General features: G+C 33.7%; 1 protein-coding gene across 1 annotated transcript in view; it reads right to left on the reverse strand.

The window, feature by feature from the left end:
- The window catches only part of PAAF1 (proteasomal ATPase associated factor 1), a 63,575-nt gene that overhangs the window by 47,415 nt on the left and 763 nt on the right, over positions 1 to 15,397 (reverse strand). The window contains exons 2-4 of the mRNA XM_073661268.1: positions 12,313 to 12,353; positions 11,663 to 11,766; positions 11,451 to 11,540 (exon numbers count right to left, since the gene is read on the reverse strand). Of these exons, the coding sequence (XP_073517369.1) occupies positions 11,451 to 11,540; positions 11,663 to 11,766; positions 12,313 to 12,353 (235 nt within the window). The remainder of the gene's footprint in view (positions 1 to 11,450; positions 11,541 to 11,662; positions 11,767 to 12,312; positions 12,354 to 15,397) is intronic.

The following is a 15,397-nucleotide window of genomic DNA, read 5'->3' on the forward strand; positions in this document are numbered from 1 at the left end:
ATAGGAGCAGTATTATAGTAGTTATATTCTTGTACATAGGGGCAGTATTATAGTAGTTATATTCTTATACATAGGGAGCAGTATTATAGTAGTTATATTCTTGTACATAGGAGCAGTATTATAGTAGTTATATTCTTGTATATAGGGGCAGTATTATAGTAGTTATATTCTTGTACATAGGGGCAATATTATAGTAGTTATATTCTTGTATATAGGAGCAGTATTATAGTAGTTATATTCTTGTACATAGGGGCAGTATTATAGTAGTTATATTCTTATACATAGGGAGCAGTATTATAGTAGTTATATTCTTGTACATAGGAGCAGTATTATAGTAGTTATATTCTTGTACATAGGAGCAGTATTATAGTAGTTATATTCTTGTACATAGGGAGCAGTATTATAGTAGTTATATTCTTGTACATAGGGGGCAGTATTATAGTAGTTATATTCTTGTACATAGGGGCAGTATTATAGTAGTTATGTTCTTGTACATAGGGGGCAGTATTATAGTAGTTATAGTCTTGTACATAGGGGCAGTATTATAGTAGTTATATTCTTGTACATAGGGGGCAGTATTATAGTAGTTATAGTCTTGTACATAGGGGGCAGTATTATAGTAGTTATATTCTTGTACATAAGAGCAGTAGTATAGTAGTTATATTGTTGTACATAGGGGGCAGTATTATAGTAGTTATATTCTTGTACATAGGAGCAGTATTATAGTAGTTATATTCTTGTACATAGGGGGCAGTATTATAGTAGTTATATTCTTGTACATAGGGAGCAGTATTATAGTAGTTATATTCTTGTACATAGGGATCAGTATTATAGTAGTTATATTCTTGTACATACGGACAGTATTATAGTAGTTATATTCTTGCACATAGGAGCAGTATTATAGTAGTTATATTCTTGTACATAGGGGGCAGTATTATAGTAGTTATATTCTTGTACATAGGGGCAGTATTATAGTAGTTATATTCTTGTACATAGGAGCAGTATTATAGTAGTTATATTCTTGTACATAGGAGCAGTATTATAGTAGTTATATTCTTGTACATAGGAGCAGTATTATAGTAGTTATATTCTTGTATATAGGAGCAGTATTATAGTAGTTATATTCTTGTATATAGGAGCAGTATTATAGTAGTTATATTCTTGTACATAGGAGCAGTATTATAGTAGTTATATTCTTGTACATAGGAGCAGTATTATAGTAGTTATATTCTTGTACATAGGAGCAGTATTATAGTAGTTATATTCTTGTACATAGAGGCAGTATTATAGTAGTTATATTCTTGTACATAGGGGCAGTATTATAGTATATTCTTGCACATAGGGGGCAGTATTATAGTAGTTATATTCTTGTACATAGCAGTATTATAGTAGTTATATTCTTGTGCATAGGGGGCAGTATTATAGTAGTTATATTCTTGTACATAGGGGCAGTATTATGGTAGTTATATTCTTGTACATAGGGGGCAGTATTATAGTAGTTATATTCTTGTACATAGGGGGCAGTATTATAGTAGTTATATTCTTGTACATAGAGGCAGTATTATAGTAGTTATATTCTTGTACATAGGGGCAGTATTATAGTATATTCTTGTACATAGGGGGCAGTATTATAGTAGTTATATTCTTGTACATAGGAGCAGTATTATAGTAGTTATATTCTTGTACATAGGAGCAGCATTATAGTAGTTATATTATTGTACATAGGAGCAGTATTATAGTTGTTATATTTTTCTACATAAGGGGCAGTATTATAGTAGTTATATTCTTGTACATAGGGGGCAGTATTATAGTAGTTATATTCTTGTACATAGGGGGCAGTATTATAGTAGTTATATTCTTGTACATAGGGGGCAGTATTATAGTAGTTATATTCTTATACATAGGGAGCAGTATTATAGTAGTTATATTCTTGTACATAGGAGCAGTATTATAGTAGTTATATTCTTATACATAGGGAGCAGTATTATAGTAGTTATATTCTTGTACATAGGGGGCAGTATTATAGTAGTTATATTCTTATACATAGGAGCAGTATTATAGTAGTTATATTCTTGTACATAGGGAGCAGTATTATAGTAGTTATATTCTTGTACAAGGGAGCAGTATTATAGTAGTTATATTCTTGTACATAGGGGCAGTATTATAGTAGTTATATTCTTGTACATAGGGGGCAGTATTATAGTAGTTATATTATTGCACATAGGGGGCAGTATTATAGTAGTTATATTCTTATACATAGGGAGCAGTATTATAGTAGTTATATTCTTGTACATAGGAGCAGTATTATAGTAGTTATATTCTTGTACATAGGGGGCAGTATTATAGTAGTTATATTCTTGTACATAGGAGCAGTATTATAGTAGTTATATTCGTATACATAGGGAGCAGTATTATAGTAGTTATATTCTTGTACATAGGGGGCAGTATTATAGTAGTTATATTCTTATACATAGGAGCAGTATTATAGTAGTTATATTCTTGTACATAGGGAGCAGTATTATAGTAGTTATATTCTTGTACAAGGGAGCAGTATTATAGTAGTTATATTCTTGTACATAGGGGGCAGTATTATAGTAGTTATACTCTTGTACATAGGGGCAGTATTATAGTAGTTATATTCTTGTACATAGGGGGCAGTATTATAGTAGTTATATTATTGCACATAGGGGGCAGTATTATAGTAGTTATATTCTTATACATAGGAGCAGTATTATAGTAGTTATATTCTTGTACATAGGGAGCAGTATTATAGTAGTTATATTCTTGTACAAGGGAGCAGTATTATAGTAGTTATATTCTTGTACATAGGGGGCAGTATTATAGTAGTTATATTCTTGTACATAGAGGCAGTATTATAGTAGTTATATTCTTGTACATAGGGGCAGTATTATAGTATATTCTTGTACATAGGGGGCAGTATTATAGTAGTTATATTCTTGTACATAGCAGTATTATAGTAGTTATATTCTTGTGCATAGGGGGCAGTATTATAGTAGTTATATTCTTGTACATAGGGAGCAGTATTATAGTAGTTATAGTCTTGTACATAGGGGCAGTATTATAATAGTTATATTCATGCACATAGGGGGCAGTATTATAGTAGTTATACTCTTGTACATAGGGGGCAGTATTATAGTAGTTATATTCTTGTACATAGAGGCAGTATTATAGTAGTTATATTCTTGCACATAGGGGCAGTATTATAGTATATTCTTGTACATAGGGGGCAGTATTATAGTAGTTATATTCTTGTACATAGCAGTATTATAGTAGTTATATTCTTGTACATAGGGGCAGTATTATAGTAGTTATATTGTTGTACATAGGGGGCAGTATTATAGTAGTTATATTCTTGTACATAGGGGGCAGTATTATAGTAGTTATATTCTTGTACATAGGGGGCAGTATTATGGTAGTTATATTCTTGTACATAGGGGGCAGTATTATAGTAGTTATATTCTTGTACATAGGAGCAGTATTATAGTAGTTATATTCTTGTACATAGGGGGCAGTATTATGGTAGTTATATTCTTGTACATAGGGGGCAGTATTATAGTAGTTATATTCTTGTACATAGGGGGCAGTATTATAGTAGTTATATTCTTGTACATAGGGAGCAGTATTATAGTAGTTATATTCTTGTACATAGGAGCAGTATTATAGTAGTTATATTCTTGTACATAGGGGCAGTATTATAGTAGTTATATTCTTGTACATAGGGGCAATATTATAGTAGTTATATTCTTGTATATAGGAGCAGTATTATAGTAGTTATATTCTTGTACATAGGGGCAGTATTATAGTAGTTATATTCTTATACATAGGGAGCAGTATTATAGTAGTTATATTCTTGTACATAGGAGCAGTATTATAGTAGTTATATTCTTGTATATAGGGGCAGTATTATAGTAGTTATATTCTTGTACATAGGGGCAATATTATAGTAGTTATATTCTTGTATATAGGAGCAGTATTATAGTAGTTATATTCTTGTACATAGGGGCAGTATTATAGTAGTTATATTCTTATACATAGGGAGCAGTATTATAGTAGTTATATTCTTGTACATAGGAGCAGTATTATAGTAGTTATATTCTTGTATATAGGGGCAGTATTATAGTAGTTATATTCTTGTACATAGGAGCAGTATTATAGTAGTTATATTCTTGTACATAGGAGCAGTATTATAGTAGTTATATTCTTGTACATAGGGAGCAGTATTATAGTAGTTATATTCTTGTACATAGGGGGCAGTATTATAGTAGTTATATTCTTGTACATAGGGGCAGTATTATAGTAGTTATGTTCTTGTACATAGGGGGCAGTATTATAGTAGTTATAGTCTTGTACATAGGGGCAGTATTATAGTAGTTATATTCTTGTACATAGGGGGCAGTATTATAGTAGTTATAGTCTTGTACATAGGGGGCAGTATTATAGTAGTTATATTCTTGTACATAAGAGCAGTAGTATAGTAGTTATATTGTTGTACATAGGGGGCAGTATTATGGTAGTTATATTCTTGTACATAGGAGCAGTATTATAGTAGTTATATTCTTGTACATAGGGGGCAGTATTATAGTAGTTATATTCTTGTACATAGGAGCAGTATTATAGTAGTTATATTCTTGTACATAGGGAGCAGTATTATAGTAGTTATATTCTTGTACATAGGGATCAGTATTATAGTAGTTATATTCTTGTACATACGGACAGTATTATAGTAGTTATATTCTTGCACATAGGAGCAGTATTATAGTAGTTATATTCTTGTACATAGGGGGCAGTATTATAGTAGTTATATTCTTGTACATAGGGGCAGTATTATAGTAGTTATATTCTTGTACATAGGAGCAGTATTATAGTAGTTATATTCTTGTACATAGGAGCAGTATTATAGTAGTTATATTCTTGTACATAGGAGCAGTATTATAGTAGTTATATTCTTGTATATAGGAGCAGTATTATAGTAGTTATATTCTTGTATATAGGAGCAGTATTATAGTAGTTATATTCTTGTACATAGGAGCAGTATTATAGTAGTTATATTCTTGTACATAGGAGCAGTATTATAGTAGTTATATTCTTGTACATAGGGGGCAGTATTATAGTAGTTATATTCTTGTACATAGGAGCAGTATTATAGTAGTTATATTCTTGTACATAGGAGCAGTATTATAGTAGTTATATTCTTGTACATAGAGGCAGTATTATAGTAGTTATATTCTTGTACATAGGGGCAGTATTATAGTATATTCTTGTACATAGGGGGCAGTATTATAGTAGTTATATTCTTGTACATAGGGCCAGTATTATAGTAGTTATATTCTTGTACATAGGGGCAGCATTATAGTAGTTATATTCTTGTACATAGGAGCAGTATTATAGTAGTTATATTATTGTACATAGGAGCAGTATTATAGTTGTTATATTTTTCTACATAAGGGGCAGTATTATAGTAGTTATATTCTTGTACATAGGGGGCAGTATTATAGTAGTTATATTCTTGTACATAGGGGGCAGTATTATAGTAGTTATATTCTTGTACATAGGGGGCAGTATTATAGTAGTTATATTCTTATACATAGGGAGCAGTATTATAGTAGTTATATTCTTGTACATAGGGGCAGTATTATAGTAGTTATATTCATGTACATAGGGGCAGTATTATAGTAGTTATATTCTTGTACATAGGGGCAGCATTATAGTAGTTATATTCTTGTACATAGGAGCAGTATTATAGTAGTTATATTATTGTACATAGGAGCAGTATTATAGTTGTTATATTTTTCTACATAAGGGGCAGTATTATAGTAGTTATATTCTTGTACATAGGGGGCAGTATTATAGTAGTTATATTCTTGTACATAGGGGGCAGTATTATAGTAGTTATATTCTTGTACATAGGGGGCAGTATTATAGTAGTTATATTCTTATACATAGGGAGCAGTATTATAGTAGTTATATTCTTGTACATAGGAGCAGTATTATAGTAGTTATATTCTTATACATAGGGAGCAGTATTATAGTAGTTATATTCTTGTACATAGGGGGCAGTATTATAGTAGTTATATTCTTATACATAGGAGCAGTATTTTAGGAGTTATATTCTTGTACATAGGGGGCAGTATTATAGTAGTAGTTATATTCTTGTACATAGGGGCAGTATTATAGTAGTTATATTCTTGTACATGGGGCAGTATTATAGTAGTTATATTCTTGTACATAGGGGCAGTATTATAGTAGTTATATTCTTGTACATAGGGGCAGTATTTTAGTAGTTATATTCTTGTATATAGGAGCAGTATTATAGTAGTTATATTCTTGTACATAGGAGCAGTATTATAGTAGTTATATTCTTGTACATAGGGGGCAGTATTATAGTAGCTATATTCTTGTACATAGGAGCAGTATTATAGTAGTTATATTCTTGTACATAGGGGCAGTATTATAGTAGTTATATTCTTGTACATAGGGGCAGTATTATAGTAGTTATATTCTTGTACATAGGGGCAGTATTATAGTAGTTATATTCTTGTACATAGGGGGCAGTATTATAGTAGTTATATTCTTGTACATAGGGGGCAGTATTATAGTAGTTATATTCTTGTACATAGGGGCAGTATTATAGTAGTTATATTCTTGTACATAGGGGGCAGTATTATAGTAGTTATATTCTTGTACATAGGAGCAGTATTATAGTAGTTATATTCTTGTACATAGGAGCAGTATTATAGTTGTTATATTCTTCTACATAAGGAGCAGTATTATAGTAGTTATATTCTTGTACATAGGGGCAGTATTATAGTAGTTATATTCTTGTACATAGGAGCAGTATTATAGTAGTTATATTCTTGTACATAGGAGCAGTATTATAGTAGTTATATTCTTGTACATAGGGGCAGTATTATAGTAGTTATATTCTTGTACATAGGGGCAATATTATAGTAGTTATATTCTTGTATATAGGAGCAGTATTATAGTAGTTATATTCTTGTACATAGGGGCAGTATTATAGTAGTTATATTCTTATACATAGGGAGCAGTATTATAGTAGTTATATTCTTGTACATAGGAGCAGTATTATAGTAGTTATATTCTTGTATATAGGGGCAGTATTATAGTAGTTATATTCTTGTACATAGGGGCAATATTATAGTAGTTATATTCTTGTATATAGGAGCAGTATTATAGTAGTTATATTCTTGTACATAGGGGCAGTATTATAGTAGTTATATTCTTATACATAGGGAGCAGTATTATAGTAGTTATATTCTTGTACATAGGAGCAGTATTATAGTAGTTATATTCTTGTATATAGGGGCAGTATTATAGTAGTTATATTCTTGTACATAGGAGCAGTATTATAGTAGTTATATTCTTGTACATAGGAGCAGTATTATAGTAGTTATATTCTTGTACATAGGGAGCAGTATTATAGTAGTTATATTCTTGTACATAGGGGGCAGTATTATAGTAGTTATATTCTTGTACATAGGGGCAGTATTATAGTAGTTATGTTCTTGTACATAGGGGGCAGTATTATAGTAGTTATAGTCTTGTACATAGGGGCAGTATTATAGTAGTTATATTCTTGTACATAGGGGGCAGTATTATAGTAGTTATAGTCTTGTACATAGGGGGCAGTATTATAGTAGTTATATTCTTGTACATAAGAGCAGTAGTATAGTAGTTATATTGTTGTACATAGGGGGCAGTATTATAGTAGTTATATTCTTGTACATAGGAGCAGTATTATAGTAGTTATATTCTTGTACATAGGGGGCAGTATTATAGTAGTTATATTCTTGTACATAGGGAGCAGTATTATAGTAGTTATATTCTTGTACATACGGACAGTATTATAGTAGTTATATTCTTGCACATAGGAGCAGTATTATAGTAGTTATATTCTTGTACATAGGGGGCAGTATTATAGTAGTTATATTCTTGTACATAGGGGCAGTATTATAGTAGTTATATTCTTGTACATAGGAGCAGTATTATAGTAGTTATATTCTTGTACATAGGAGCAGTATTATAGTAGTTATATTCTTGTACATAGGAGCAGTATTATAGTAGTTATATTCTTGTATATAGGAGCAGTATTATAGTAGTTATATTCTTGTATATAGGAGCAGTATTATAGTAGTTATATTCTTGTACATAGGAGCAGTATTATAGTAGTTATATTCTTGTACATAGGAGCAGTATTATAGTAGTTATATTCTTGTACATAGGAGCAGTATTATAGTAGTTATATTCTTGTACATAGAGGCAGTATTATAGTAGTTATATTCTTGTACATAGGGGCAGTATTATAGTATATTCTTGCACATAGGGGGCAGTATTATAGTAGTTATATTCTTGTACATAGCAGTATTATAGTAGTTATATTCTTGTGCATAGGGGGCAGTATTATAGTAGTTATATTCTTGTACATAGGGGCAGTATTATGGTAGTTATATTCTTGTACATAGGGGGCAGTATTATAGTAGTTATATTCTTGTACATAGGGGGCAGTATTATAGTAGTTATATTCTTGTACATAGAGGCAGTATTATAGTAGTTATATTCTTGTACATAGGGGCAGTATTATAGTATATTCTTGTACATAGGGGGCAGTATTATAGTAGTTATATTCTTGTACATAGGAGCAGTATTATAGTAGTTATATTCTTGTACATAGGAGCAGCATTATAGTAGTTATATTATTGTACATAGGAGCAGTATTATAGTTGTTATATTTTTCTACATAAGGGGCAGTATTATAGTAGTTATATTCTTGTACATAGGGGGCAGTATTATAGTAGTTATATTCTTGTACATAGGGGGCAGTATTATAGTAGTTATATTCTTGTACATAGGGGGCAGTATTATAGTAGTTATATTCTTATACATAGGGAGCAGTATTATAGTAGTTATATTCTTGTACATAGGAGCAGTATTATAGTAGTTATATTCTTATACATAGGGAGCAGTATTATAGTAGTTATATTCTTGTACATAGGGGGCAGTATTATAGTAGTTATATTCTTATACATAGGAGCAGTATTATAGTAGTTATATTCTTGTACATAGGGAGCAGTATTATAGTAGTTATATTCTTGTACAAGGGAGCAGTATTATAGTAGTTATATTCTTGTACATAGGGGCAGTATTATAGTAGTTATATTCTTGTACATAGGGGGCAGTATTATAGTAGTTATATTATTGCACATAGGGGGCAGTATTATAGTAGTTATATTCTTATACATAGGGAGCAGTATTATAGTAGTTATATTCTTGTACATAGGAGCAGTATTATAGTAGTTATATTCTTGTACATAGGGGGCAGTATTATAGTAGTTATATTCTTGTACATAGGAGCAGTATTATAGTAGTTATATTCGTATACATAGGGAGCAGTATTATAGTAGTTATATTCTTGTACATAGGGGGCAGTATTATAGTAGTTATATTCTTATACATAGGAGCAGTATTATAGTAGTTATATTCTTGTACATAGGGAGCAGTATTATAGTAGTTATATTCTTGTACAAGGGAGCAGTATTATAGTAGTTATATTCTTGTACATAGGGGGCAGTATTATAGTAGTTATACTCTTGTACATAGGGGCAGTATTATAGTAGTTATATTCTTGTACATAGGGGGCAGTATTATAGTAGTTATATTATTGCACATAGGGGGCAGTATTATAGTAGTTATATTCTTATACATAGGAGCAGTATTATAGTAGTTATATTCTTGTACATAGGGAGCAGTATTATAGTAGTTATATTCTTGTACAAGGGAGCAGTATTATAGTAGTTATATTCTTGTACATAGGGGGCAGTATTATAGTAGTTATATTCTTGTACATAGAGGCAGTATTATAGTAGTTATATTCTTGTACATAGGGGCAGTATTATAGTATATTCTTGTACATAGGGGGCAGTATTATAGTAGTTATATTCTTGTACATAGCAGTATTATAGTAGTTATATTCTTGTGCATAGGGGGCAGTATTATAGTAGTTATATTCTTGTACATAGGGAGCAGTATTATAGTAGTTATAGTCTTGTACATAGGGGCAGTATTATAATAGTTATATTCATGCACATAGGGGGCAGTATTATAGTAGTTATACTCTTGTACATAGGGGGCAGTATTATAGTAGTTATATTCTTGTACATAGAGGCAGTATTATAGTAGTTATATTCTTGCACATAGGGGCAGTATTATAGTATATTCTTGTACATAGGGGGCAGTATTATAGTAGTTATATTCTTGTACATAGCAGTATTATAGTAGTTATATTCTTGTACATAGGGGCAGTATTATAGTAGTTATATTGTTGTACATAGGGGGCAGTATTATAGTAGTTATATTCTTGTACATAGGGGGCAGTATTATAGTAGTTATATTCTTGTACATAGGGGGCAGTATTATGGTAGTTATATTCTTGTACATAGGGGGCAGTATTATAGTAGTTATATTCTTGTACATAGGAGCAGTATTATAGTAGTTATATTCTTGTACATAGGGGGCAGTATTATGGTAGTTATATTCTTGTACATAGGGGGCAGTATTATAGTAGTTATATTCTTGTACATAGGGGGCAGTATTATAGTAGTTATATTCTTGTACATAGGGAGCAGTATTATAGTAGTTATATTCTTGTACATAGGAGCAGTATTATAGTAGTTATATTCTTGTACATAGGAGCAGTATTATAGTAGTTATATTGTTGTACATAGGGGGCAGTATTATAATAGTTATATTCTTGTACATAGGGGGCAGTATTATAGTAGTTATATTCTTGTACATAGGGGGCAGTATTATAGTAGTTATATTCTTGTACATAGGGGGCAGTATTATAGTAGTTATATTCTTGTACATAGGAGCAGTATTATAGTAGTTATATTCTTGTACATAGGGGGCAGTATTATGGTAGTTATATTCTTGTACATAGGGGGCAGTATTATAGTAGTTATATTCTTGTACATAGGAGCAGTATTATAGTAGTTATATTGTTGTACATAGGGGGCAGTATTATAGTAGTTATATTGTTGTACACAGGGGGCAGTATTATAGTAGTTATATTCTTGTACATAGGGGGCAGTATTATAGTAGTTATATTCTTGTACATAGGGGGCAGTATTCTAGTAGTTATATTCTTGTACATAGGGGGCAGTATTATGGTAGTTATATTCTTGTACATAGGGGGCAGTATTATAGTAGTTATATTCTTGTACATAGGAGCAGTATTATAGTAGTTATATTCTTGTACATATGAGCAGTATTATAGTAGCTATATTGTTGTACATAGGGGGCAGTATTATAGTAGTTATATTCTTGTACATAGGGGGCAGTATTATAGTAGTTATATTCTTGTACATAGGGGGCAGTATTATAGTAGTTATATTCTTGTACATAGAACATCTTACACTTTTCTGGTGTACTCTCGGGAAGCTGGTGTAAGGAGCCAGGAATTTAGAGGCGACGTTCTGTGCCGGGCAGGCGATGAGGAGGCTTTTCTGTAGGACAGAGGAGATGATTACTGCAGGTTTCCTACCTCTTCACGCTGCCGTCTATGGGTGACTGTAGCTTTGTTATTGGGGTGTACAGTACAGAAGTTTTTTCTATGGATATTTGATACCTTAGTGATTTCGAGAACAGAGAAATCCTCGGAGGAGGTGACATCGGGGGTCCCATCAGGCCTCATTCCTTCACACTTCAGGGCCCCGTACACTGTCGTCTTCCCTATAACATACAGGACTCCTCAATTAAACACCAGGTTTCTTATCATCTCCATTGCTGCAAACCCTGCGCAACGACCACTGTGCCCCCGATAAGACTTTACCCCAACCCTGCCAATACTTCTTGATGTGTAAATAAAATTGTGACCTTTGGAGCTGCTAAATTTTAACCTAACACCAGGCTGCTACTTATCCCTCCCCCATGCTTTATACTGCTGTTTTGCTTGTTTCAGATTGGCAACTATGCATAATCTCATCAGAAATTAAGGATTGTATACAGTAGACAGCGTCTTAAGGATCCATCATTCACACTTGAGCAGACTTGTGTTGTCTTCAAGTAACTGGGGACTTCTCTCCTCAGGGGTCGCCTATGTTACAGTGTCAATCAATTATCTGACATGTCATACAACATTTATTCCAGAAGGGGTCGCTGCAGGGTAAACCTACAGCAGGGAACGACTTCCCCTGGCGAACAGTCACGAAGCTCGTGGGGATGAGACGACTTGCCCAGACCTCAGCCCATGTCGGACCCCTTCGCAGCCACATTTACCTGGGATCTTGCAGGAGACCCACGCCTCTCCTTCCACCTTCCTGCAAGACAGAGCGAGAAAAACCATCATACGCTGCCGTGCGGCTCATAGGGACGGCAGATACAGAGGTGGTCCAAGAATGAAAAAATAAAAAAATGTACTCACCTGCCGGACCCCTGAGGTTCCTTCACTCTTCTGCCCGGGTCCCCCGCAGGTCTCCTCCAGTGTCAGACGGATCACAACTGCTAATTGGCTTCAGTGGTCACATGACATCCCCTCGCCAGAAGAGCAGACCGGCGGGGAACAAGGGCAGCACCTAGGGGGTCCGGTAGGAAAGAGCTAATCCTGCTCCATCGCATATACAGTACAGACCAAAAGTTTGGACACACCTTCTCATTTAAAGATTGGTGCAAGCTGCAGAAACTGAATAAGATATATAAAAAGAAAGTGCAGCAGCACTCCATTATGGCCAAAATACATAAAGACAATAAAAACGTTTGATTTAAACTGTGTTATTACTCAATGAACTTTACTTACAAAAAACGGAGGTTCTTAGCGCATAAATTGGCCAATTCATGTGTGCCCATCAACCGCTGCAAGGTGACCTCCCATGAGAGGCATGTAGGCAGAGTAGTACCCATCAGAACTGCAGCTTCCACCTGTTCACATTAGGATGTGCTGTTCAGTTTTTCTGACATATTACTATAGGAGGTGGTAACTGCCTCCTGTCTGACCTTGCACTCCCCCCATTTAACCAGCAGGTGATGTATATTCTACCAGCCCATTTAAATTGTAGGTGTTTTAGCCCAGAAGTGACATGTTCTGTCCAGAGTTATAGGCTTGTAGCCCAAGAGAGGCATGTAGGCAGAGTAGTACCCATCAGATGGGAGGTCACCTTGCAGCGGTTGATGGGCACACATGAACTGGCCAATTTATGCGCTAAGAACCTCCGTTTTTTGTAAGTAAAGTTCATTGAGTAATAACACAGTTTAAATCAAACGTTTATTGTCTTTATGTATTTTGGCCATAATGGAGTGCTGCTGCACTTTCTTTTTATATATCTTATTCAGTTTCTGCAGCTTGCACATGTTCACATTAGGGATGTGCTGGTCAGTTCTTTTTACACATATATATACATATACATATATACACACACACAATTTTTTATTTATAGTATATATTTCTACATATATTTAATGTTAAAATACATGTTTAAGTATATATATAAAATATATTTACAAAAATATATATGTGCTTAATGTTAAAAAATATAAATAAAAAAAGTACATATATATATATATATATATATATATACACACACACATATATATTTTTTTTGTTATATTCAATATACAGTACAGACCAAAAGTTTGGACACACCTTCTCATTTAAAGATTTTTCTGTATTTTCATGACTATGAAAATTGTACATTCACACTGAAGGCATCAAAACTATGAATTACCACATGTGGAATTATATACTTAACAAAAAAGTGTGAAACAACTGAAAATATGTCTTATATTCTAGGTTCTTCACAGTAGCCACCTTTTGCTTTGATGACTGCTTTGCACACTCTTGGCATTCTCTTGATGAGCTTCAAGAGGTAGTCACCGGAAATGGTCTTCCAGCAATCTTGAAGGAGTTCCCAGAGATGCTTAGCACTTGTTGGCCCTTTTGCCTTCACTCTGCGGTCCAGCTCACCCCAAACCATCTCGATTGGGTTCAGGTCTGGTGACTGTGGAGGCCAGGTCATCTGGCGTAGCCCCCCATCACTCTCCCTCTTGGTCAAATAGCCCTTACACAGTCTGGAGGTGTGTTTGGGGTCATTGTCCCGTTGAAAAATAAATGATGGTCCAACTAAACGCAAACCGGATGGAATAGCATGCCGCTGCAAGATGCTGTGGTAGCCATGCTGGCTCAGTATGCCTTCAATTTTGAATAAATCCCCAACAGTGTCACCAGCAAAGCCCCCCCACACCATCACACCTCCTCCTCCATGCTTCACGGTGGGAACCAGGCATGTAGAGTCCATCCGTTCACCTTTTCTGCGTCGCACAAAGACACGGTGGTTGGAACCAAAGATCTCAAATTTGGACTCATCAGACCAAAGCACAGATTTCCACTGGTCTAATGTCCATTCCTTGTGTTCTTTAGCCCAAACAAGTCTCTTGTGCTTGTTGCCTGTCCTTAGCAGTGGTTTCCTAGCAGCTATTTTACCATGAAGGCCTGCTGCACAAAGTCTCCTCTTAACAGTTGTTGTAGAGATGTGTCTGCTGCTAGAACTCTGTGTGGCATTGACCTGGTCTCTAATCTGAGCTGCTGTTAACCTGCGATTTCTGAGGCTGGTGACTCGGATAAACTTATCCTCAGAAGCAGAGGTGACTCTTGGTCTTCCTTTCCTGGGGCAGTCCTCATGTGAGCCAGTTTGTTTGTAGCCCTTGATGTTTTTTGCATATGTACTTTCAAAGTTTTCCCAATTTTTCAGACTGACTGACCTTCATTTCTTAAAGTAATGATGGCCACTCGTTTTTCTTTACTTAGTTGATTTTTTTCTTGCCATAATACAAATTCTAACAGTCTATTCAGTAGGACTATCAGCTGTGTATCCACCAGACTTCTGCACAGCACAACTGATGGTCCCAACCCCATTTATAAGACAAGAAATCCCACTTATTAAACCTGACAGGGCACACCTGTGAAGTGAAAACCATTTCCGGTGACTACCTCTTGAAGCTCATCAAGAGAATGCCAAGAGTGTGCAAAGCAGTCATCAAAGCAAAAGGTGGCTACTGTGAAGAACCTAGAATATAAGACATATTTTCAGTTGTTTCACACTTTTTTGTTAAGTATATAATTCCACATGTGGTAATTCATAGTTTTGATGCCTTCAGTGTGAATGTACAATTTTCAAAGTCATGAAAAATCTTTAAATGAGAAGGTGTGTCCAAACTTTTGGTCTGTACTGTGTATATATATATATATATATATATATATATATATATATATATATATATATATATATATATATATATATATATACACACACACACACACACACACACACACACACACATTCTTTTTTTTGTTATATACATTATATACAAT

Source organism: Phyllobates terribilis, unplaced genomic scaffold (assembly GCF_046119375.1).
Source record: "Phyllobates terribilis strain yellow unplaced genomic scaffold, ASM4611937v1 Scaffold_2__4_contigs__length_985480577, whole genome shotgun sequence".
NCBI classification, from domain to species: Eukaryota; Metazoa; Chordata; class Amphibia; order Anura; family Dendrobatidae; genus Phyllobates; species Phyllobates terribilis.